General features: G+C 42.1%; 1 protein-coding gene across 1 annotated transcript; it reads left to right on the forward strand.

The window, feature by feature from the left end:
* The first annotated feature begins 560 nt into the window (after positions 1-560).
* Positions 561-22,276, forward strand: LOC110537032 (zinc finger and SCAN domain-containing protein 2). The gene is made up of 5 exons (XM_036938035.1): positions 561-824; positions 3,016-3,955; positions 14,704-14,815; positions 16,446-16,665; positions 21,013-22,276. Exons 1-5 carry the CDS (start codon positions 650-652, stop codon positions 21,945-21,947), a joined length of 2,382 nt encoding a protein of 793 aa, XP_036793930.1. The 5' UTR covers positions 561-649; the 3' UTR covers positions 21,948-22,276.
* Positions 22,277-24,747: the final 2,471 nt, after the last annotated feature.

The following is a 24,747-nucleotide window of genomic DNA, read 5'->3' on the forward strand; positions in this document are numbered from 1 at the left end:
GTTGTAAACTCTGGATTTGGAAACTACAAGTGCTCTTGAGTAGAATGGACCCTCCTTTTTACTGTGACACAATTTACAGAAAATTATATATGGTGCAATAAGTATTTATTGTTATTCAGCTGATAGGTCACTCTTTTTAAGGGCTGCAAATTGAGCAGCAACGTGTAGCTCTGTTGGTAGAGCATGGCCCCTGCAGCAGCAGGGTGGTGGGTTTGATTCCCACGGGGGACCAGTACGAAACAAATATTCAAACGAATGCACTCACTACTGTAAGTCGCTCTGGATAAGCGTGTCTGCTAAATGATTAAAATGTAACGCTCCTCTGGCTGTAAACTCTGGATTTGGATACTAGAAGTGCCCCTGAGTAGAATGCACCCTTTGTTGACCATTTAAGCCTTGACATAATAATAAATCGCATTTAAATACTTGTAATTATTATTGATATGATAACTAGTATAAAATATGTAATTGTGCATATTTTCTATCTTCGCCCTAATTATTCGTTTACAAAGCATACAGGTCGGAACTCATATTCTGAAAGATTGTTTTTAAACTCGTGACCCGGAAGTACTTAGTTATTCTTGCCTTCACAGTGGTCTAGTTATCTACGTGTATTTCAGGAATATATTTTGCCCCATATAATAGTCCAATGATGACTAAATTACAATATCTGAATGTGTATCTAACTGAGCGTTTGATGCAAGCTGCGGAGGAGATACTTGGAGTGGTCGGAGACACAATCTCCGAGTACCAGGAAGAAATAGCTCGGGCGAAGAGAGAGAACCAATACCTGAAACGACACTTGATCACATCGGTCCTACCTGGTATGTAGACTACTGCACTTCCCATTTACACGAATGATCTAGATAACTAGAAACGTGTTATATTGTATTTTACTCAGTAGGGCAGAGAGAGACCGTGAAACCCTAACCAAATGTAGCAGCCTGAGCGGAGTCCCCAAATTCGAATTTTCCGGAGAAATCGGAAGTTAGGTTGAAAATACTGTATCCTTGGCAACCGGAAACATTAGCTGCCCTTCAACCCGGCGGAGAGCGTTGACTCCCACACCACCCCTCGTTCCTACCAACTCGTTCGGAGGACTCTCCGTTGTCACGTGTTGCTGACACAGTTTAGAGGTTGACTTCCAGAAAGTGGCTCGGGGATCGATAAACCCATTAACTTCGGGACACTTCGTGACTTGAATGATGCAATTCATGTAACACTTTTAAATAATAAAAGAACATGAATTTCAAATTAACGAGATTATACTTTATTTATTTTAAAAGGGAGGCCCATTGAGACCAAGGTCTCCCTTGCAGGGGTGCCTGGGCATCTTACAATTACAAAACAAAATCACTCAGGAAATACACCAGAAAATGGAAATACAAAGAGAATACCCCAAAATATATAAACCTCAGTAACAGTTCAACATTACATTTGGGAGGTATTTCATCATTTACATGTGTCAAATGTACGTCACATAATTAGTCACACCTCTCCATTCTTTTTTTGTGAAATTGCAATCAGATCTATCTGCGGACTGCAGTAACTACACACCGTGCCCACTGCCATTGAGGGTACTTGTAACAGTACGAAGTTCATTAGCATTACTTCACTACATACCACGCCCTCAACCATTACTCTAGCTACGCTATATATGCAAAAGAATGTGGACACACATTCAAATTAGTGGATTCTGCTATTTCAGCCACACCCGTTGCTGACAGGTTTATAAAATCGAGCACACAGCCATACAATCTCCGTAGACAGACATTGGCAGTAAAATGGACATACTGAAGAGATCAGTGTGGAAGAACTTGACTGGCCTGCACAAAACCCTGACCTCAACCCCATTGAACACCTTTGGGATGAATTGGAACACCGAATGCGAGCCAGGCCTAATAGCCAAACATCAGTGCCCGAAACTAACTAATGCTCTTGTGGCTGAATGGAAGCAAGTCCACGCAGCAATGTTCCAACATCTAGTGGAGGGCCTTCCCAGAAGAGTGGAGGCTGTTATAGCAGCAAAGGTGGGACCAAGTCCATATTAATGCCCATAATTTTGGAATGAGATGTTCGACAAGCAGGTTCCACATACTTTTGGTCAAATAGTGTAGCTGGTACACACTAGCTAGCTAGTTGGTAGACACTAGCTAGTGGGCATAGGTGGCGTGTCCATTAGGCTAAAGTAGCCCCAATTTGAATTACATTTTTAAAATGATATAGCCTAATTAGCCTAAAATCATTCAAAATAGGCTACTACACCAGGAAGCATGTTTTGGCCGCAGACGTTCATTAGCTTCTGTAAAAAAAAAAATCTGTGGATTGTTTTAAATCACATTGCCGACGTTTGGAAGGACCCCCAATTCAGGCATCGTGGGCGGCAAATACCAAATAGATGATTGTTGAGTTGCAACTGTCAGTAAAAATGAGAAAAGTCCAGCTAGGCATATCACACAATATTTCAAAATTCAATCGCGGGAAAACAGTTTGGAAAGCAAATGGCTATTGCTGTAAAGAGAAGACAATGAAAAGACTCTAATCTGTCTTTTAGTCATAAAAATTCAACTTAATTGAGCGAACAGTATAGCCTACCTTATTGGCACCAACGGAGAGCATCGGCAACATCCCCGGTGAGTTTGCAAATTCACTCTTTATCATTGTTGCTTTAGTGCCACTTCATATTGTATTTTCTGACAATAATATCCTCCTCCAGGTTAGATGGGTGTCATATTGTATTTGGGTCTCCCTATTATTCATCTGTTTGTATCCAGTCATATTAAGTGTAGAAGAATGGCATGAAATGTCTTTATGAAAAGGAAACATTTTTCCTGTGCAAAGAAATAAGAAACATATCTGATATAGCCTGGGGGGTGGCGTGATATGGGATTCAGACAGAGACATAGATATTCCATTCCCAGAACAAGCTAGCTAACTCAATGGTGGTCTTGTCAATCAAGCGTCAACAGCTGTCATTACTTTCATTGACGTCAAGTATTGTCTTCCTTCCCCCAGCTCCTCAGCCCATTGTCTCTTGGGTCTCAGAGCAGCAAACTCCCCCTGAGCAACAGCGCTGTGAGCAGGAGTGGAGCTCCAGTCTGGGGCAGGAGGACACAGAGCCCACACAGATTAAAGAGGAACAGGGTGAACTCAGGGCCCGCCAGGAGGTAGAGCAGATTCAAGGGCCGGAGGCTGATACCAAAGAAGACTCCATAATCATTCCTCCCTGTGTGAAAAGTGACTGTGATCAGGAGCCATCTCAGCCCACACATCTTCCCCAAACTGTGGAGAACAGAGAGAAGTACTCTCTACTGACCAACACAACTGGACAGATCAAAACAGAACCTGATGGAGAGGGCTATGGAGTATCACTATCAGAACCAACCAGTGACTCCCCTCAGTCTCAGCCCCTCTTTGCAGTAAATCCAGACTGTTCTAGAACACAGAGTGAGAACACTGAAAGTGTACCTGATGTTCAGAGAGATCCAGAAAGGAGACCAGAGGAGGACACACAGACACACTCATGTACTCAGTGTGGTGCCGTGTTCTGTGAGCTATCCCAACTGAAGGCACACATGCTATCCCACACAGAACCACACAGTGGTGACACTAGTCACAGGCAAATCCTCTGCACAGTCTGTTGGAAGTCATTCACCTCTACCAGTTACCTCAAGGTCCACATGTGTTCTCACAATAAGGATAAGCCCTTCCACTGTGGTGTGTGTGGCAAGAGTTTCAGCTACTCGGGCAGGTTCAGGGAGCATCAACGCATCCACACGGGAGAGAGACCGTACCGCTGCCACGTGTGTGGTAAACGCTTCAACCGGTCTACCCATCTGAAGACCCACCTCAGGGTCCACACGGGGGAGAAACCCTACTCCTGTCCTGTCTGTGGAAAAGGGTTCAGTCAGTCCAGCCAAATCAAAGGACACCTCAGAACTCACACCCGAGGGAGGTAGGAGAAATATGCCTTGGAGTGGAAAGACCCCATGAGGGGATAGACGGAGCTTTCTGTTCTCACAGTGCCCAGCTTTTAGGAAGAGAAAGGGAAAGACATTACTTCTCTTCAATGCTACTAATTCTACGTACACTACATGGCAAAATATGTGGACACCCCTTCAAATTAGTGGATTTGGCTATTTCAGCCAATCCCGTTGCTGACAGGTGTATAAAGTGTACTTTTAGTTGACTTTCAAAGTGACACCATCATAAGATGCCACCTTTCCAGCAAGTCAGTTTGTCACATTTTTAGAGCTGCCCCAGTCAACTGTAAGTGCAGTTATTGTGAAATGGAAAAGTATAGGAGCAACAATGGCTCAGCTGCGACGCGGTAGGCCATACAAACTCACAGAACGGGACCGTTGAGTGCTGAAGCGCGTAGTGCGTAAAAACGCTTGTCCTTGGTTGCAACACTCACTACCAAGTTCCAAACTCTGGATGCAACGTCAGCACAAGAACTGTTCTTCGAGAGCTTCTTCATGAAATGGGTTTCCATGGCCGAGCAGCCGCACACAAGCCCAAGATCACCATGCGCAAAGCCAAGAGTGGGCTGGACTGGTGTGAAGCTCGCCGCCATTGGACTCTGGAGCAGTGGGATCGCGTTCTCTAGCATAATGAATCACGCTTCACCATCTGGCAGTCCAACAGACGAATCTGAGTTTGGTGGATGCCAGGAGAACGCTACCTGCCCGAATGCATAGTGCGAACTGTAAAGTTTGGTGGAGGATTAATAATGGTTTGGGGCTGTGGAAAGCCTCCCCAGCAGAGTGGAGTCTGTTATAGCAGCAAAGGGGGACCAACTCCATCTTAATGCCTAAGATTTTCGAAATAGATGTTCGACTAGCAGGTGTCCCCATACTTTTGACAATGTAGTGTATTATTGTAACACTAGAGGACTATAGAATGTATGATGTTTTGCAGACTAACTGAGGCACCTCATGTCTGCATTGAGTTAAGAGAGCTGCTCTAATACAATGCTATGAAAATACTTGAATGCATCTCCTCATGTATCTGCTGGTTGGTCTCCTTGCAAACAAACTTTCTCTGTCAAATTGATTAAGCATTTGTGGGAACATTTACTTCTGAATGTCTGAGAAAAATACACATCAGGTCAATGTTAGCTGGAGTGACTAGTAGGACGATTGTTACAAACAGCCCATCCTCACCAATGTTGTTATAAAACCATGTTTGAACACTAGATGGCATATACTTTAATTATTTCTCCTTCACAAAAGTGTTACAGTTTTCAATGCCCTCACAGGTTGCCAAGCAACAGCCTGAAACCCAGAAACAGAGCTATTGGTAAGTTTATGCATACATTCAGAATCTATGATGACTCTATAGCAACAACAAAAAACTTGGGTCAATGGGTCTCCCAATGGGTCTCCTTTTTTGTGTGAATTTGGTGTGGTTACTAGGGTACCATGCAATAATAGAGCACACCCCAATACTGTTCATTCTGGCTCGATATACCCTCAAATGTATACATGTATGACCTTTGACACATATCAAATGGCCTTAGTTTGAGAAGATTATTACTTGATAATTCAAAATGACATCTCATACCCTCAATCCTGTTGGCCCAACATTTAGTTGTGTTACAGCCTGACTTTGAAATTGATTAAATCATGTTTTTTCTTACACATCTACACACAATACCCCATAATGACAAATTGAAAACATGTTTTTAGACATTTTTGCAAATGTATTGAAAATGAAATACAGATCAAATTTACATAAGTATTCACACCCCTGAGTCAATACTTTGTAGAAGCACCTTTTGGCAGCGATAACAGCGGTGAGTCTCTAAGAGCTTTCCACACCTGGATTGTGCAACAATTGGTTGTTGATCATTGTTAGACAACCATTTTCAGTTCTTGCCATATATTTTCAAGTAGATGTAGCCCTTTCCTGCATTCAGTGACCAAAATAGCCCTCTTTGGCCTCATGGCTACAATCTTATTAATATTTTGCATAATTGAATAATTAATAAAGATTTTTATTTTTATTTTACAACGAAAATCCTGTGTTTCTATGTCAACCAGTTTTGTTATTTCAGTCTTCTGTGATGTCTATAAAGTGTAATATTGGGACACAAACTCAATGTAATGCATCTCAATTCTATATCTGACTTGGTACAGGTGTCTTCTTTTTTTAAAACACATAACCATGTGTAGTGAGGTGTATACTCTTGTTTCAAAGTATATTTGTTTCAGACTACCAATAACCACTCTGTGACCCTGATTTAGCCCACTGCAGTGAAACTTCAGTGTAGATTTGGCCTTGTGATTTAGGTTATTGTCCTGCTGAAAGAATAATTCATCTCCCAGTTTCTGGTGGAAAGCAGACTGAACCAGGTTTTCCTCTAGGATTTTGCCTGTGCTTAGCTCCATACTGTCTATTTTTTATCCCGAAAAACTCCCCAGTCCTTAACAATTAAAAGCATACCCTTAACATGATCCAGCCACCAGTATGCTAGAAGATATGGAGAGTGGTATTGGATTTGCCAACATATTACTGATTACAAGACTTTGTATTCAGGACAAAAAGTGAATTGCTTTAACACATTTTTTACATTATTACTTTAGTGCCTTGTTGCAAACAGGATGCATGTTTTGGAATATGTTTTATCCTGTACAGACTTTCTTGCTTTCACTCTGTCAATTAGGTTAGTATTGTGGAGTAACTACAATGTTGTTGATCCATCCTCAGTTCTCATATCACAGCCATTAAACTATGTAACTGTTTTAAAGTCACCATTGGCCTCATGGTGAAATCCCTGAGCAGTTTTCTTCCTCTCCATCAACTGAGCTAGGAAGGACGCCTGCATCTGGGTGGGTGTTTAAAAAAATATATATATATATTTTACCCAAACTGGCTTGCCTAGTTAAATAAAGAACAAATTCTTATTTTCAATGACGGCCTCGGAACAATGGGTTAACTGCCTTGTTCAGGGGCAGAACGACAGATTTTTACCTTGTCAGCTCGGGGATTCAATCTTGCAACCTTTCGGTTACTAGTCCAACGCTCTAACCACTAGTAGTGTATTGATACACCATCCAAAGTGTAATTAATAACTTCAGCATGCTCAAAGGGATATTCAATGCCTCCTCTTCTTTTTTTACCCATCTAACAGGTGCCCTTCTTTAAAAGGCATTGGAAAGCCTCCCTGGTCTTTGTGGTTGTATCTGTGTTTGTGTGGTACAGAGAGGAGGTAGTCGTTCAAAAGTCATGTTAAACACTATTATTGCAAACTGAATGAGTCCATGCAACTTATGTGACTTGTTAAGCACATTTTACTCATTAACTTATTTAAGCTGGTCATAACAAAGGGGTTGAATACTTGACTCAAAACATTTCAGCTTTTCATTTGTAATTATATATTTTTTTAAATGTTCAAAAACATAATTCCACTTTCACATTTTGGGATATTGTGTGTAGGCCAGTGACCAAAAATATAAATGTAATCAATTTTAAATTCAGGCTGTAACACAACAAAATGTGGAAAAATTCAAGGGATGTGATTACTTTCTGAAGGCACTGTATTTAATTGCCTGCACATTGTGTTGCAGTAAAGGGGGGCCCATTCCACTCAGGAGCACTTTTACTTTCAAAATCAACAGAGTTTTCAACCCAAGGAGCATCACTGCTCATTCTGTGGACCTTAAAGAGTGACCTATCAGAGTTAGAAAGCTGTCTGTCAAACATTTTACAATATAAGTTTTATTCATCTATCTGTATATTTCTTCATCTATCTGTATATTTCAAGACGGGGAATAGGGAGGTGCAGTGAGATACCCAATGGGTTGAACAATATTTTTTTCAGCACTTATATTGAAGACGCTATTACTTAAATATTGGAAGTCAAATGATACACACATGTTAAGAGAATGGAAGAATCAAATGCTTTATTTAAATATTGGAGAAAAAAATCTGGCTACAGACAAACAACACAATTTGAAGTCATATGGGGCTGAGTCTTACAAGCATTAGAAACAAAGTTGGGTGTGGATACGGTGGGAACATGTGGGTCCGAGCAAGTGTGATGTCATTTGTTTGTGGAAATGTATTTATATAAATGTTAAGTTGTCTATTTAGTCTATGTACTGTATGTTTTTGCTTGCCCCCCCCCCCATATAAACTCAGCAAAAAAAGAAACTGCCTCACTGTCAACTGCATTTATTTTCAGCAATCTTAACATGTGTACATATTTGTGTTTGTATTTGTACCCCCTAGGAGAGGGGGTGACATTGATAATTTATCGTTAAAATGAGAGGCTGCCTGGATCTTTCACTTAAAGACCCCTGCTCCCTTCGGTCTCAACGTAGACTTTGATCTGAAGCCATTATTGTGACTTTGCCATTGTAATTGTTTGTAAGCTTTTGTAGTCAAATGAATTTATGATCGTATGCTATCCATTTGTTGTTTGTATGCTGTTCTTTTTATTCCTTTTTAATATTTGATAATTAACCAATGATATTAGGCCACTCTTGGCCATGATTACAGACACCTGTGTCTTTTGACACTACATAAATGAGTCATCCCGCAGTGTTTGTGATTATACCCTGATGAAGACAGCTTGGCTGTCAACTTGGTAATTACATTTTTGCATCTGAGCTCCTAGAGTGTGCGGCTCTCTTTAATTTTCAAGTTTTCTTCTCCGCTAGCCAGCACCTCGCCTAAATAGGTGTGCGTTTCTTTTTCTTCTAAATATTTGTATAACATAAGATTCAACAACAGACAAACTGAACAAGTTCCACAGACTTGTGACTAACAGAAATGGAATATCTGGGAGTCAAAATCTAAAGTAACAGTCAGTATCTGGTGTGGCTACCAGCTGCATTAAGTACTGCAGTGCATCGCCTCCTCATGGACTGCACCAGATTTTCCAGTTATTGCTGTGAGATGTTACCCCATTCTTCCACCATGGCACCTGCAAGTTCCTGGACATTTCTGAGGGGAATGGCCTAGCCCTCACCCTCTGATCCAACAGGTCCCAGACGTGCTCAATGGGATTGAGGGTCATGTTAGGATGAGCCTGAAGGAAGGGTACCACATGATGGAGGAGGATGTCTTCCCTGTAACGCACAGAGTTGAGATTGCCTGCAATGACAACAAGCTCAGTCCGATGATGCTGTGACACACCGCCCCAGACCATGGCGGGCTCTACACCTCCAAATCGGTCCCGCTCCAGAGTACAAACCTCTGTGTAACGCTCATTCCTTCGACGATAAACGCGAATCCGACCATCACCCCAGGTGAGACCACTGCGACTCGTCAGTGAAAGCCCTTTTTGCCAGTTCTGTCTGGTCCAGTGATGGTGAGTTTGTGCCTATAGGTGACGTCGGTGATGTCTGGTGAGGACCTGCCTACAAGCCCTCAATCCAGCCTCTCTCAGCCTATTGAGCACAGTCTGAGCACTGATGGAGGGATTGTGCGTTCCTGGTGTAACTCGGGCAGTTGTTGTTGCCATCCTGTATCTGTCCCGCAGGTGTGATGTTCGGATGTAACGATCCTGTGTAGGTGTTGTTACACGTCGTCTGGCACTGCGAGGATGATCAGCTGTCTGTCCTGTCTCCCTGTAGCGTTGTCTTAGGCGTCTCACAGTACGGACATTGCAATTTATTGCCCTGGCCACATCTGCAGTCCTCATGACTCCTTGCAGCAGGCCCAAGGCACGCTCATCCAGATGAGCAGGTACCCTAGGCAGAGTCAGGGTCAGTAGAAAGGCCTCTTTAGTGTCCTAAGTTTTCATAACTGTGACCTTAATTGCCTACCATCTGTAAGCTGTTAGTGTCTTAACGAACGTTCCACAGGTTCATGTTCATGAATTGTTTATGGTTCTTTTTGTCCATTTTAAAATAACAAAATTGATCAGAAATACAGTGTAGACGTTGCAGCTATAATAGTAATTTACAACATTAACAAACGGCTGATTTTGAAATGGAATATAGGCGTACAGAGGCCCATTATCAGCAACCATCACTCCTATGTTCCAATGGCACGTTGTGTTAGCTAATCCAAGTTTATCATTTTAAAAGGATAATTGATCATTGAAAAACCTTTTGCAATTATGTTAGCACAGCTGAAAACTGTTGTGCTTATTAAAGAAGCAATAAAACTGGCCTTCAGACTAGTTGAGTATCTGGAACATCAGCATTTGTGGGTTTGCTTACAGGCTCAAAATGCCCAGAAACAAAGGACTTTCTTCTGAAACACGTCAGTCTATTCTTGTTCTGAAAAATGAAGGCTATTCCATGTGAGAAATTGCCAAGAAACTGAAGATCTCGCACAACGCTGTGTACTACTCCCTTCACAGAACAGCGCAAACTGGCTCTAACCAGAGTAGAAAGAGTAGTAGGAGGCCCCGATGTACACCTGAGCAAGAGGACAAGTACATTAGTGTCTAGTTTGAGAAACAGACACCTCACAAGTCCTCAACTGGCAGCTTTATTAAATAGTTCATTAAATGGCCTTCTAGCCAGAGTTACAAAGAAAAAGCCATATCTCAGACTGGCCAATAAAAAGAAGAGATTCAGATGGGCAAAAACACAGACACTGGGCAGAGGAAGATTGGAAAAAAGTGTTATGGACAGAAGAATCTAAGTTTGAGGTGTTCGGATCACAAAGAAGAACATTCATGAGATGCAGAAAAAATGAAAAGATGCTGAAGGAGTGCTTGACGCCATCTGTCAAGCATGGTGGAGGCAATGTGATTGTCTGGTGCTGGTAGAGTGGGATATTTGTACAGGCTAAAAGGGATCTTGAAGGAAAGCTATCACTCCATTTTGCAACGGCATGCCATACCCTATGGACGGCGCTTAATTGCAGCCAATTTCCTCCTACAAGAGGACAATGACCCAAAGCACAGCACCAAACTATGCAAGAACTATTTAGGGAAGAAACAGTCAGCTGGTATTCTGTCTATAATGGAGAGGCCAGCACAGTCACCGCTGTTGTGGGAGCAGTTTGACTGTATGGCACGTAAGAAGTGCCCATCAAGCCAATCCAACTTGTGGGAGGTGCTTCAGGAAGCATGGGGTGAAATCTCTTTAGATTACCTCAACAAATTGACAACTAGAATGTGAAAGGTCTGCAAAGCTGTTATTGCTGCAAATGGATGATTCTTTGACAAAAACCAAGTTTGAAGGAAATAATTACTATTTCAATTAAAAATGATCTATAACCTTGTCAATGTCTTGACTATATATTTCCTATTCATTTTGCAACTCATTTCATGGAAAACAAGGACATTTCTAAGTGACCCCCAAACTTTTGAACGGTAGTGTATATACAGTACCAGTCAAAAGTTTGGACACCTACTCATTCCAGGGTTTTTCATTTTTTACTATTTTATACATTGTAGATCAATGGTGACTATATCAAACAATATTAAATAACACATGGAGTCATGTAGTAACCGAAAAAGTGTAAAATAATTCAAAATATATTTTATATTTGAGATTCTTCAAAGTATCCACCCTTTGCTTGATGACAGCTTCGCACACTCTTGGCATTCTCTCAACCAGCTTCATGAGGTTGTCATGGTAGTCGTGCCTTGTTAATTTGTGGAATGTATTTTTATCTTAATGCGTTTGAGCAAATCAGTTGTGTTGTGACAAGGTCGGGTGGCATACAGAAGATAGCCCTATTTGGTAAAAGACCAAGTCAATATTACGGCAAGAACAGCTCAAATAAGCAAAAAGAACGACAGTCCATCATTACTTTAAGACATGAAGGTCAATCAATCTGGAAAATGTCAAGAACTTTGAAAGTTTCTTCAAGTACAGTCGCAAAAACCGTCAAGCTCTATGATGAAACTGGCTCTCATGAGGACCACCACAGGAAAGGAAGTCCCAGAGTTACCTCTGCTGCAGAGGATATGTTCATTAGAGTTACCAGCCTCAGAAATTGCAATCCAAATAAATGCTTCACAGAGTTCAAGTAACAGACATCTACAACATCAACTGTTCAGAGGAGACTACGTGAATCAGGCCTTCATGGTTGAATTGCTGCAAAGAAAACACTGATAAAGGACACCAATAAGAAGAGAATTGCTTTGGCCAAGAAACACGTGCAATGGACATTAGACCGGTGGAAGTCTGTCCTTTGGTCTGATGAGTCCAAATTTGTGATTTTTGGTTCCAACTGCTGTGTCTTTGTGAGACGCAGAGTAGGTGAATGAACGGATTATCTCCACGTGTGGTTCCCACCATGAAGCATGGAGGAGGATGTGTGGGGGTGCTTTGCTGGTGACACTACAGTATCTGTATTTATTTTGAATTCAAGGCACACTTAACCAGCGTGGCTACCACAGCATTCTGCAGCGAAAACGCCATCCCATCTGGTTTGCGCTTAGTGGGACATTTGTTTTTCAAAAGGACAATAACCCAACACACCTCCAGGCTGTGTACGGGCTATTTAACCAAGAAGAAGAGTTATGGAGTGCTGCATCAGATGACCTGGCCTCCACAATCACCGACCTCAACACAATTGAGATAGTTTGGGATGAGTTGGACCGCAGAGTGAAGGAAAAGCAGCCAACAAGTGCTAAGCATACAGTGCCTTGCGAAAGTATTCGGCCCCCTTGAACTTTGCGACCTTTTGCCACATTTCAGGCTTCAAACATAAAGATATAAAACTGTATTTTTTTGTGAAGAATCAACAACAAGTGGGACACAATCATGAAGTGGAACGACATTTATTGGATATTTAAAACTTTTTTAACAAATCAAAAACTGAAAAATTGGGCGTGCAAAATTATTCAGCCCTCTTAAGTTAATACTTTGTAGCGCCACATTTTGCTGCGATTACAGCTGTAAGTCGCTTGGGGTATGTCTCTATCAGTTTTGCACATCGAGAGACTGACATTTTTTCCCATTCCTCCTTGCAAAACAGCTCGAGCTCAGTGAGGTTGGATGGAGAGCATTTGTGAACAGCAGTTTTCAGTTCTTTCCACAGATTCTCGATTGGATTCAGGTCTGGACTTTGACTTGGCCATTCTAACACCTGGATATGTTTATTTTTGAACCATTCCATTGTAGATTTTGCTTTATGTTTTGGATCATTGTCTTGTTGGAAGACAAATCTCCGTCCCAGTCTCAGGTCTTTTGCAGACTCCATCAGGTTTTCTTCCAGAATGGTCCTGTATTTGGCTCCATCCATCTTCCCATCAATTTTAACCATCTTCCCTGTCCCTGCTGAAGAAAAGCAGGCCCAAACCATGATGCTGCCACCACCATGTTTGACAGTGGGGATGGTGTGTTCAGCGTGATGAGCTGTGTTGCTTTTACGCCAAACATAACGTTTTGCATTGTTGCCAAAAAGTTCAATTTTGGTTTCATCTGACCAGAGCACCTTCTTCCACATGTTTGGTGTGTCTCCCAGGTGGCTTGTGGCAAACTTTAAAAAACACTTTTTATGGATATCTTTAAGAAATGGCTTTCTTCTTGCCACTCTTCCATAAAGGCCAGATTTGTGCAATATACGACTGATTGTTGTCCTATGGACAGAGTCTCCCACCTCAGCTGTAGATCTCTGCAGTTCATCCAGAGTGATCATGGGCCTCTTGGCTGCATCTCTGATCAGTCTTCTCCTTGTATGAGCTGAAAGTTTAGAGGGACGGCCAGGTCTTGGTAGATTTGCAGTGGTCTGATACTCCTTCCATTTCAATATTATCGCTTGCACAGTGCTCCTTGGGATGTTTAAAGCTTGGGAAATCTTTTTGTATCCAAATCCGGCTTGAAACTTCTTCACAACAGTATCTCGAACCTGCCTGGTGTGTTCCTTGTTCTTCATGATGCTCTCTGCGCTTTTAACGGACCTCTGAGACTATCACAGTGCAGGTGCATTTATACGGAGACTTGATTACACACAGGTGGATTGTATTTATCATCATTAGTCATTTAGGTCAACATTGGATCATTCAGAGATCCTCACTGAACTTCTGGAGAGAGTTTGCTGCAGTGAAAGTAAAGGGGCTGAATAATTTTGCACGCCCAATTTTTCAGTTTTTGATTTGTTAAAAAAGTTTGAAATATCCAATAAATGTCGTTCCGCTTCATGATTGTGTCCCACTTGTTGTTGATTTTTCACAAAAAAATACAGTTTTATATCTTTATGTTTGAAGCCTGAAATGTGGCAAAAGGTCGCAAAGTTCAAGGGGGCCGAATACTTTCGCAAGGCACTGTATATGGGAACTCCTTCAAGACTGTTGGAAAAGCATTCCAGGTGAAACTGGTTGAGAGAATGCCAAGAGTGTGCAAAGCTGTCATCAAGGCAAAGAGTGGCTAGTACTGTATATAAAAAGTGGCCTGACAGTTTTAAACCTCTTCAGGATCAGACCCTTTTTTTCAATTTCTGCCTAAAATGACATACCCAAGTCTAACTGCCTGTAGCTCAGGACCTGAAGCAAGCATATGCATATTCTTGATACTATTTGAAAGGAAACACTTTGAAGTTTGTGGAAATGTGAAATTAATGTTGGAGAATATAACACATTAGATCTGATAAAAGATAACACCCCAAATAATACATGCGTTTTCATAGGTTAGTTTCACCCCTATCATCACATTTATTCATGTGGTGAAGGTAGGCAACATTACCTCCTCGACACTGATTTTCAACACAGGGGCCCCACAAGGGTGCTCCCTCCGTCCCCTCTTGTATTCCCTGTATACCAACAACTGCGTGGCCTCACAACAGTTCCAACTCCATCATCAAGTTCGCGGACAATACGACAGTAGTAGTCCTGATTATCAACAACGACGAGACGGCCTACATGGAGGCGGTAGGCATTCTGACGGCGTGGTGCCAGGTTAACAACCTTTCCCTCAATGTCAGCAAAACAAAGGAGCTGATTGTGGACTGCAGGAGGAACCAAGCTGGATATGCCCCCATCCTCATCAACGGGTCTGTTGTGGAGACGTCAATAACTTCAAGTTCCTAGGCTTACACATCTCAGAGAAGCTGTAATGGTCAAGGAATGACAGCGACTCTTCAACCTCAGAATGCTGAAGAAAATCTTCCTTTCCCAGAGGGCCCTCAGTGTTCTACAGGAGCACCATCGAGAGCATACTGTTGGGCTGTATTACAGCCTGGTGCAGAAACTCCACCGTCGCTGACCGCAAGGTTCTTCACAGGATGATATGTGCAGTCGAACGCACCATTGGGTGCACACTGCCTGCCCTGCAGGACACCTACAACACCAGGTGTCGTAGGAAGGCCAAAAAGATCATCAAGGACCCCAGCTATCCGAGTCATGCCCTGTTCTACCCACTTCCATCACTCAGATACGGGAAGTACAGGAGCATCATGGAAAAACTGGAAGACTGGCCAATAGTTTTTACCCCCAGATCATCAGGCTGCTGAATAGCCACCACTAGTCAGCTACCTGCTCCCTCCTTCCCCTGCTACTCCCCATATGGACATTTTCCCCCCACCCCAATGACATTCATCACTGTTGCAGTTGTTAATATGTAGATTATTATTTATATTTGTGTCTGTTTTATTTCCCTTGGTCCCCACACCCCCTCAATGGTAATTTATTCTGACTGCTGCTCCCCTATAGTCATTCCCTCCCACCCCCTCAACAGTCTTTACACTGCCTCCACCCCAATGGACATGTATTCATCACTGATACAGTTGATAGTATGTATATAGTGCTATTTATATTTACATGTATGTTTTTGTATTACCATAATCATTATTTTATTTCACTTAGTCCTGCATGTTGGAGCTGGGAGCCTAAGATTTTCACTGTTCCCTGCAATCACACCTTCACCCCTGTAAATTTGACTTACAGTGCCTTCAAAAAGTATTCACCTTCCTTTACTTTCCCCACATTTTGTTGTGTTACAGCCCAAATTTAAAATGGATAAATTTACCAAAAAAATTGTCACTGGCCTACAACCAATGTGCCAGATGTATAATGTCAAAGTAGAATTCTGTTTTTCAGAATTTTCACAAATGAATTAAAAATGAAAAGCCGAAATTCCTAGAGTCAATAAGTATTCAACCCCTTTGTTATGGCAAGCCTAAATAAGTTCAGGAGTAAAAATGTGCTAAACAAGTTACATGGACTCACACTGTGTGCAATAATAGTGTTTAACATGATTTTGTAATGACTACCTCCCTCAGTCGAGAAATGAATTTCAAACACAGATTCAACCACAAAGACCAGGTTTTCCAATACACCTAATTGGTAAAAAAAAAAATATATATATATTTTTTAAAATCACATATCGCACATAAATACTTTTAATTATTCTTTGTGACAACTAGTATAACATATCTATAATTGTGTACATTTTCCATCATATTCGCCTTTATTATTAATTGAAAATAGCATAAAATAGTTCTTGCAACCCATTTTCTGAAATATTTTTTTATTTTTATCCGTGACCCGGAAGTACTTGGTCATTCTTGACCTCTTCACAGCGTTCTAGCTATCTACGTGTATTTCGGGAATATTTCTTGCCCCCTATCGTCCAATGATGACTAAATTACAATATCTGAATGTGTATCTAACTGAGCGTTTGATGCAAGCTGCCGAGGAGATACTTGGAGTGGTCGGAGACACGATCTCCGAGTATCAGGAAGAAATAGTCCGGACGAAGAGAGAAAACCAATACCTGAAACGACACTTGATCACACCGGTCTTCCCTGGTATGTAGCCAGCTAAACTACTTTACTTCTCATTTACACGAATTATCTAGATAGCTAGAAACGTGTTTAAATTGTATTCTACAGTATTTGAAGGATGAAACCCTAACCTAATGTAGCAGGCGTTAATAAGACCCCCGAGCGGAGTCCCCACATCAGTTTTTCAGTCAGGGTTGCCAGGTTATACTATGAAAAAAGGTTATACCTTGCTCAAAAGTCCCGAAAACTACCCCCAAAAATGTTCTCAGACAGAGAGTTGTTGTCACATTTATCCAATATACCCATTTTCCATAACGTTATCGAGCGAATTAAGAAGAATATAGTCATTTTTAACGAAGTAGGCTAAGAAGCAAACTAGGTTTTCCATCAAAATAGTTCTTGCAAGTTTAATAATATGTCACGAGACAATATAAATCGCCCTTATTAGACTCTCCAGATAATTTTCCATCAATGGATGTCGATTTAACTTGTTTTCACTGCTATGATTAAGCAATGTCCGTGGTATATGGCCAATAAACCATGCCGGCTAAGGGCTGTTCTTAGGACATATCCCTTAGCCGTGGTATGTTGTCCATATACCACAAGGAACAGCCCTAAGCCGTGGTTTATTGGCCATATACCACAAACCCCTGAGGTTTTTGCTATTATAAATTGGTTACCAACCTTAATTAGAATATACCATGACTTTCAACCAATCAGCATTCAGTGCTCAAACTACCCAGTTTGTAATTGTAAATACATTTTTTTTAACCCCTTTTTCTCCCCAATTTCGTGGTATCCAATTAGTAGTTACCATCTTGTCTCATTGCTGCAACTCCTGTACGGACTCGGGAGAGGCGAAGGTCGAGAGCCGTGCATCCCACGAAACCCAACCAAGCCGCACTGCTTCTTGACACATTTCCCACTTAACCCGGAAGCCACCCGCACCAATGTGTTGGAGAAAACACAGTACACCTGGCGACCGTGTCAGTGTGCACTTTGCCCGGCCCGCCACAGGAGTCACTAGTGCGTGATGGGACAAGGACATCCCTGCCGGCCAAATCCTCACCCGGACGACGCTTGGCCAATTGTGCGCCATTTGGAGGGTCTACCGGTCACGGCCGGCTGCGACAGAGCCTGGACTCGAACCCAGAATATCTAGATCACTGCGCCACTCGGGAGGCCCAAATAAATCTTGTTTGCGAATGCGCACAACTATAGATTCACCACTCAAACTCTCCTGTTGAATGTAAGTTGGAGAGAGGATCTCAAGCTCTGGGCAAGAAACACTTGGACGAATTTCAAAAAATGAATGTTAGGGTATTTTCTGCCAATTGTGATGTTATTATGTGCCAGATGTTAAGACTACAAACCATTATAAATGGCCTATTTGCGAGATTGATTTGTTATTACAATAGGCATAGGCTACTGACTAAAATATGGGTTTATAATTGCAATTCAACTGCCATGGTTTGCTGAGCTAGATGCAGGTAGTGTATAGCGCCTGATAGGCTAACATCTAATTTCAGGGAAAAGTCCACAATGAAACTGACATTAAATGTGGAGAATGATACATTTGAGATAGAGCTCAGACCATGATTACAATTGACAACTTCCAAGTTAATTAACTAAACATGGAGATGAATAATTGCATAATAACAAAAGGCTACAACAAACTGAGTTATAGGCTATTTATTAAATCTGTTTGCAAGCTCCAGTAAGGCTACACAAGTTGCAAGAATTGATTTGCAATGATTCCAGTGATATCTTCATTTCAATATATTTATTGTATCAAATGGTAAGCACAGTAGCCTGCAATGGAATATAAATTAATAGCCTACATGATGGCCAACAGATGCAAATGTAGCCTATCATTCTCCACATTTCATGTAATTTTGATTGTGGACTCTTTCCAATAACACAAGCATGGTAGGGGGGACCCATTTCAAATTTCTACTCGTGCAGCCATCCAGACCCTAAAACTGAGCCCGAGTAAAAACCCTTCACTTGATACGGTTATCCATAAGAAAAGTCAACATTAGAATATGAATTTATCTAAAGAGCTCTAGTGCGCCTAAATAATTTCCCAATGCTTTGTCGCCGTTATGTCAGTTATAGCATGTTAATGTTTTATAGAAAATGGTAATTATGAAGATACCCAATCTAAATAGCCTACTTACAACTGGTAAAAAGTTGTCACGATGTGCGCGCATGCCGCACTGTCTCCATGACTCAGCTGTCTCTGCTGCAGCACTCTCTCAACCAACACACATACATCCAGCCCTCTCCCTCTCCACCATTCACTCACTCAGTAACAGCCTGTTCACTGCCTGATAGTCAGCAGCATCAGGTCACAATGAAATGTATACAGTGCCTTCGGAAAGTGTTCAGACCCCTTGACTGTTTCCACATTTTATGTTACAGCCTTATTCTAAAATTGATTTAATAAAAACAAATCCTCAACAATCTACACACAATACTCCATAATGACAAAGCGAAAACAGGTTTTTAGATTTTTTGCTAATTTATTAAACATACCTTATTTACATAAGTATTCAGACCCTTTGCTATGAGACTTGAAATTGAGCTCAGGTGTGTCCTGTTTCCATTGATCGTCCTTGATGTTTCTATAGCTTGGAGTCCACCTGTGATAGATTCAATTGATTGGACGTGATTTGGAAAGGCACACACCTGTCTATATAAGGTCCCACAGTTGACATTGCACGTCAGAGCAAAAACCAAGCCATGATGTCGAAGGAAATGTCCGTAGAGCTCTGAGACAGGATTGTGTCGAGGCACAGATCTGGGGAAGGGTACCAAAAAATGTCTGCAGCATTGACGGTCTCCAAGAACACAGTGGCCTCCATCATTCTTAAATGGAAGAGATTTGGAACCACCACGACTCTACTAGAGCTGGCCGACCAGACATACTGAGCAATCGAGGGAGAAGGGCCTTGGTCAGGGAGGTGAACAAGAACCCGATGGTCACTCTGACAGATCTCTAGCGTTCCTATGTGGAGATGGTTGTCCTTCTGGAAGGTTCTCCCATCTCTGCAGCACTCCACCAATGAGGCCTTTATGGTAGTGACCAGACGGAAGCCACTCCTCAGTAAAAGGACACCAAGATGGAACTCTTTGGCCTGAAATGCCAAGCGTCACATCTGGAGGAATCCTAGCACAATCCCTACGGTGAAGCATGGTGGTGGCAGCATCATGCTGTGGTTATGTTTTTCAGCTGCAGGGACTGGGAGACTAGTCAGGATCAAGGCAAAGATGAATGGAGCAAAGTACAGGGAGATCCTTGATGAAAACCTGCTCCTGAGCGCTCAGGACCTCAGACTGGGGTGAAGGTTCACCTTCCAACAGGACAACAACCCTATTCACACAGCCAATATAATGCAGGAGTGGCTTCAGGACAAGTCTCTGAATGTGCATGAGTAGCCAAGCCAGAGCCCGGACTTTAACTCTTGAGAGACCTGAAAATAGCTGTGCAGCGACACTCCCCATCCAATCTGACAGAGCTTGAGAGGATCTGCAGAGAAGCTCCCGAGTGGAGCAGCGGTCTAAGGCACTGCATCTCAGTGCAAGAGGCGTCACTACAGACACTGGTTAAATACTGAAGACTCGAGGTTGTAATCTTTGTCAATGGTGCTTCAACAAAGTACTGAGTAAAAGGGTCTGAATACTTATGTAAGTGTGATATTCCAGTTTTTTTTATTTGTAATACCTTTTCAAAAATGTCTAAACCTGTTTTTGCTTTGTCATTATGGGGTATTGTGTATAGATTGATGGGGGAAAATCTATTTAATCCATTTTAGAATAAGGTTGTAACGTAACAAGATTTTGAAAAAGTAATGGGGTCTGAATACTTTCCAGATGCACTGTATAGTGTATATTATCAGCCTACATTATGACTATTCGATTTACACAGCCTACTATTGCTAATGTGATATCTTACATAAGTTTACAAATGTGATAAAGCATGCTTTTTGATGGTGGAAATATGCTTCCCCAAACGTACCCAAGCTATTTGCTAGTACACACTAAAAAGTAATGCATTGCCTAATGGGATTCCACTTCGCTCTGAAGCAGCAGCGTTGCTGGTTCGATCGAATTGGTTATCGGAGAGTCTAATTAGCACCTACACCCTCCATAATTTTCACACCCTCAACTTTGGAACACTTGGGCATATGGCAGAGGAATGCGTGAATGTGCAAATGGATGGGCGAGGGGAAGGGTGATATGGGATTCAGCCAGAGAAATAGCTAGCTTGTTCTGGGAATGACATAGCTAACTCAATGGTGGTCTTGTCAATCAAGCGTCAATGGCTGTCATTACTTTCATTGATGTCATTTGTCTTCTTTCCACCAGCTCCTCAGCCCATTCTCTCTTGGGTCTTGGAGCAGCAAACTCCCCCTGAGCAACAGTACTGTGAGCAGGAGTGGAGCCCCAGTCTGGGGCAGAGGGACCCAGAGCCCACACAGATTAAAGAGGAGCAGGGTGAACTCAGGACCCGTCAGGAGGTAGAGCAGATTCAAGGGCCGGAGGCTGATACCAAAGAAGACTCCATAATCATTCCTCCCTGTGTGAAAAGTGACTGTGATCAGGAGCCACCTCAGTCCACACATCTTCCCCAAACTGTGGAGAACAGAGAGAAGTACTCTCTACTGACCAACACAACTGGACAGATCAAAACAGAACCTGGTGGAGAGGGCTATGGAGTATCACTATCGGAACCAACCAGTGACTCCCCTCGGTCTCAGCCCCTCTCTGCAGTAAATCCAGACTGTTCTAGAACACAGAGTGAGAACACTGAAAGTGTTCAGAGAGATCCAGAAAGGAGACCAGAGGAGGACACACAGACACACTCATGTACTCAGTGTGGAGCCATGTTCTGTGAGCTTTCCCAACTGGAGGCACACATGCTATCCCACACAGTACCACACAGTGGTGACACTAGTCACAGGCAAATCCTCTGCACAGTCTGTTGGAAGTCATTCACCTCTACCAGTTACCTTAAGGTCCACCTGCGTTCTCACACTAATGAGAAGCCCTTCCACTGTGGTGTGTGTGGCAAGAGTTTCAGCTACTCAGGGAGGTTCAGGGAGCACCAACGCATTCACACGGGAGAGCGACCGTACCGCTGCCACGTGTGTGGTAAACGCTTCAACCGGTCTGCCCATCTGAAGACCCACCTGAGGGTCCACACAGGGGAGAAACCCTACTCCTGTCCTGTCTGTGGGAAAGGATTCAGTCAGTCCAGCCAGATCAAGGGACACCTCAGAACTCACACCCGAGGAAGGTAGAAGATTCCTTAGAGTGAGGGGATAGACAGAGCCTTCTGTTCTCAAAGTGCCTCCCTTCTCTTCACTTCTACATATAATTGTAACACTAGAGGACTATAGAATGTGTAATGTTTTGCAGACTGAGGCACTTCATGTCTGCATTGATTTGAGAGAGTTGCTTAATAACATGCTATGAAAAGACTTGACCCTTATGTATCACTAGGTTACACTAACTATTTTAGAGAGAAATATAATGTTCATTTTGGTTAGATTTAAAAATATATATATCTTGATTTTCAATAGAAGTGGGTTGGTCTCCTGGCAAATAAACTAACTGTCATATTGATTAAGAATGTTTGGGAACATTTATTTCTGAATATCTGTTTCTGAAGAAAAGAAAAACTTGCATCAGCTCAACGTTAGCTGGAGTGACTGTTGCTACAGACAACCTATTCTCACCAGTGTTGTTGTACAACCAAGTTTGAACACTAGATGGTATTCTTGAATTATATGTCCTCTACAAAAGTGTTACAATGTTCAATATTATTGCACTCACAGATCTTGCCAAGCAACATAGCCTAAAATCCAGAAACCAATATATTGGTGAAAAAGTTTATACATTCTAAATCTATGATGACTATATAGCTAAAAAAAAACTTCCCCAATATGTCTCCTTTTACTGTGTGTGAATTTGGTGTGGTTACTAGGGTACCATGCGATAATAGAGCACATCCCAATACGGTTCATTCTGGCTCGATATACCCCCAAATGTATACATGTATGACATTTGACCCCCAAAGGTGGGCCCATAGAGATTTCATTACCATTCAAATTGGTTTTTACCTTAATGTGTTGTATTATGAAGTTTATAACACATCCAATGGCCTTAGTTTGAGAAGATTGTCCTCTGATTATACATTTGTAAATGTCATACCCTCAATGGATTTTAAAGAACTGATTCTAGCACTTAAAGATTCCAAAAAAGGTCTGGTACTGTGGTTGGGCTGCGGGTGTGAAAGATTCAGCTACTGGCATTACACACCTGGCTAAAAGATTACTGTAGCTCTTTTCAAAACACTTTTATAGACAACTTTGACACCTGGAAACAGAAGATACTCTACAGGAATGACTGAGTCCATCCAAATCATCTTGGCTCTTGGACTCTGTCCACACATTTCAAGGCTGCGGTGAGACAATGACTTATGAATGACCCAAGACCTGCTCGGTTAATCCCTACCATTGTGACACTGAGTTTTCATAATGCTGCATCAAATGTACATTATGTAAATAACTTAATTTATGTCACCCTAATGACCCTGAATACCTCCGTTGATCCTACAGCTATTGTATGCAGTAATCATGTGCCTATGAACCAGAGTTACTTTTAGCACTGAGGCGGTGTGCCTTAGCAGGAAGTCCACTGTGTGCAGCTCACCGTCACTATCAGCTCCAATATAAATAACATGAGCAAGTTACTTCTGATAAGCTTCCCAGTAAAGAATTAAAAACAATCAAGCAACCCAGAAAAGTGCTAAAAAGGGCCCATATTAACATACAGTACCAGTCAAAAAGTTTGGACACACTTACTCATTCAAGGGTTTTTCTTTATTTTTACTATTTTCTATAATAATAGTGAAGACATCAAAACTATGAAATAACACATATGAGATTATGTAGTAACCAAAAAAGTGTTAAATCAAAATATTTTTGATTCTTTGAAGTGGCCACCCGTTGACTTTGACAACTTTGCACACTCTTGACATTCTCTCAACCAGCTTCATGAGGAACAATGGTAGATAGCTAGCATAAAAAACAAGATACATAATGCTGTAATAATGACTAAAATATTCTTAAACTACTAACAACTTTGTCAGTAAAACAGGAAAAACATATAGCTTACTTACAGTTTTGGTATTCACGCACAGTGATGAATAAATTGGTCAGAAAGGAAATAATGTCCAAAAATGATATGTGTTCACAGCAGTAGGTGGCGAGCTGCACTTGGCAATGAACTGAACACTCTGCCTGTGTGTGATAGCTGTGACGTCATCACTGAGTTCTTACACAGCCGCCCCAAATGTCTGCTATGACATTCTAGCCAGATGGAAAGTCTTCTAGATGAAAGGTTCTTCTGCATCATCATCAAGGATGTCTGGGTGAACTGGAGAGTGGATTGACCGCCCCGTGTAGGGATCTAGTTGTTGCCTTCATGAGGTCTTCCCATGTATCAAACTTGCAGATATCTGGGAGCTGAGGACTGTAACTGATGTCCGCAGAAGGATAATTTCTTCAGATCGCTGTCATTAGTTTGCTGTCGTCAGGCTCTGGGTCAGCAGAAGGCATTGAAGGCCACTGATCTTCTGAGTGTTGAAGGAACTCGAGGCCTTGGTGCCATCAATGTGGTTGGGCCAGCTCTTTCAGGGTCTTGCCCGAGTGATGTCATCCTCTGTTTTTTTTGCGGTGTCCACATGCCACCAGTTGGTTACATCCGTAAGGTTCTAAATCTTTGCAACACGAGTTCCTACGAAGACCTTGTATCTATAAAATTGACTTGAGCCAATGAAGGACTCTGGTGGAATCGGAACAGAGGATGACTTGTCCGATGGGCAGGGTGAGTTCTGCTTGGAGGACACTGACCAGCTGAGCCCCAGTGAGTACAGCACTCAGCTTCAAGTGTAGCATCGTCAGCTGCTTCTTTGGCGCAACGCGAGACCTGGCCAGAACAAAGGAAATGTGCACCTGCTTCTGGTCGTCCGCATGTAGGCAACAGAGCCATATGCTCTCTCTGATGCATCACAGAATATTTTGAGGTCTCTGGTTA

This window comes from Oncorhynchus mykiss, chromosome 12 (genome assembly GCF_013265735.2).
Source record: "Oncorhynchus mykiss isolate Arlee chromosome 12, USDA_OmykA_1.1, whole genome shotgun sequence".
NCBI classification, from domain to species: Eukaryota; Metazoa; Chordata; class Actinopteri; order Salmoniformes; family Salmonidae; genus Oncorhynchus; species Oncorhynchus mykiss.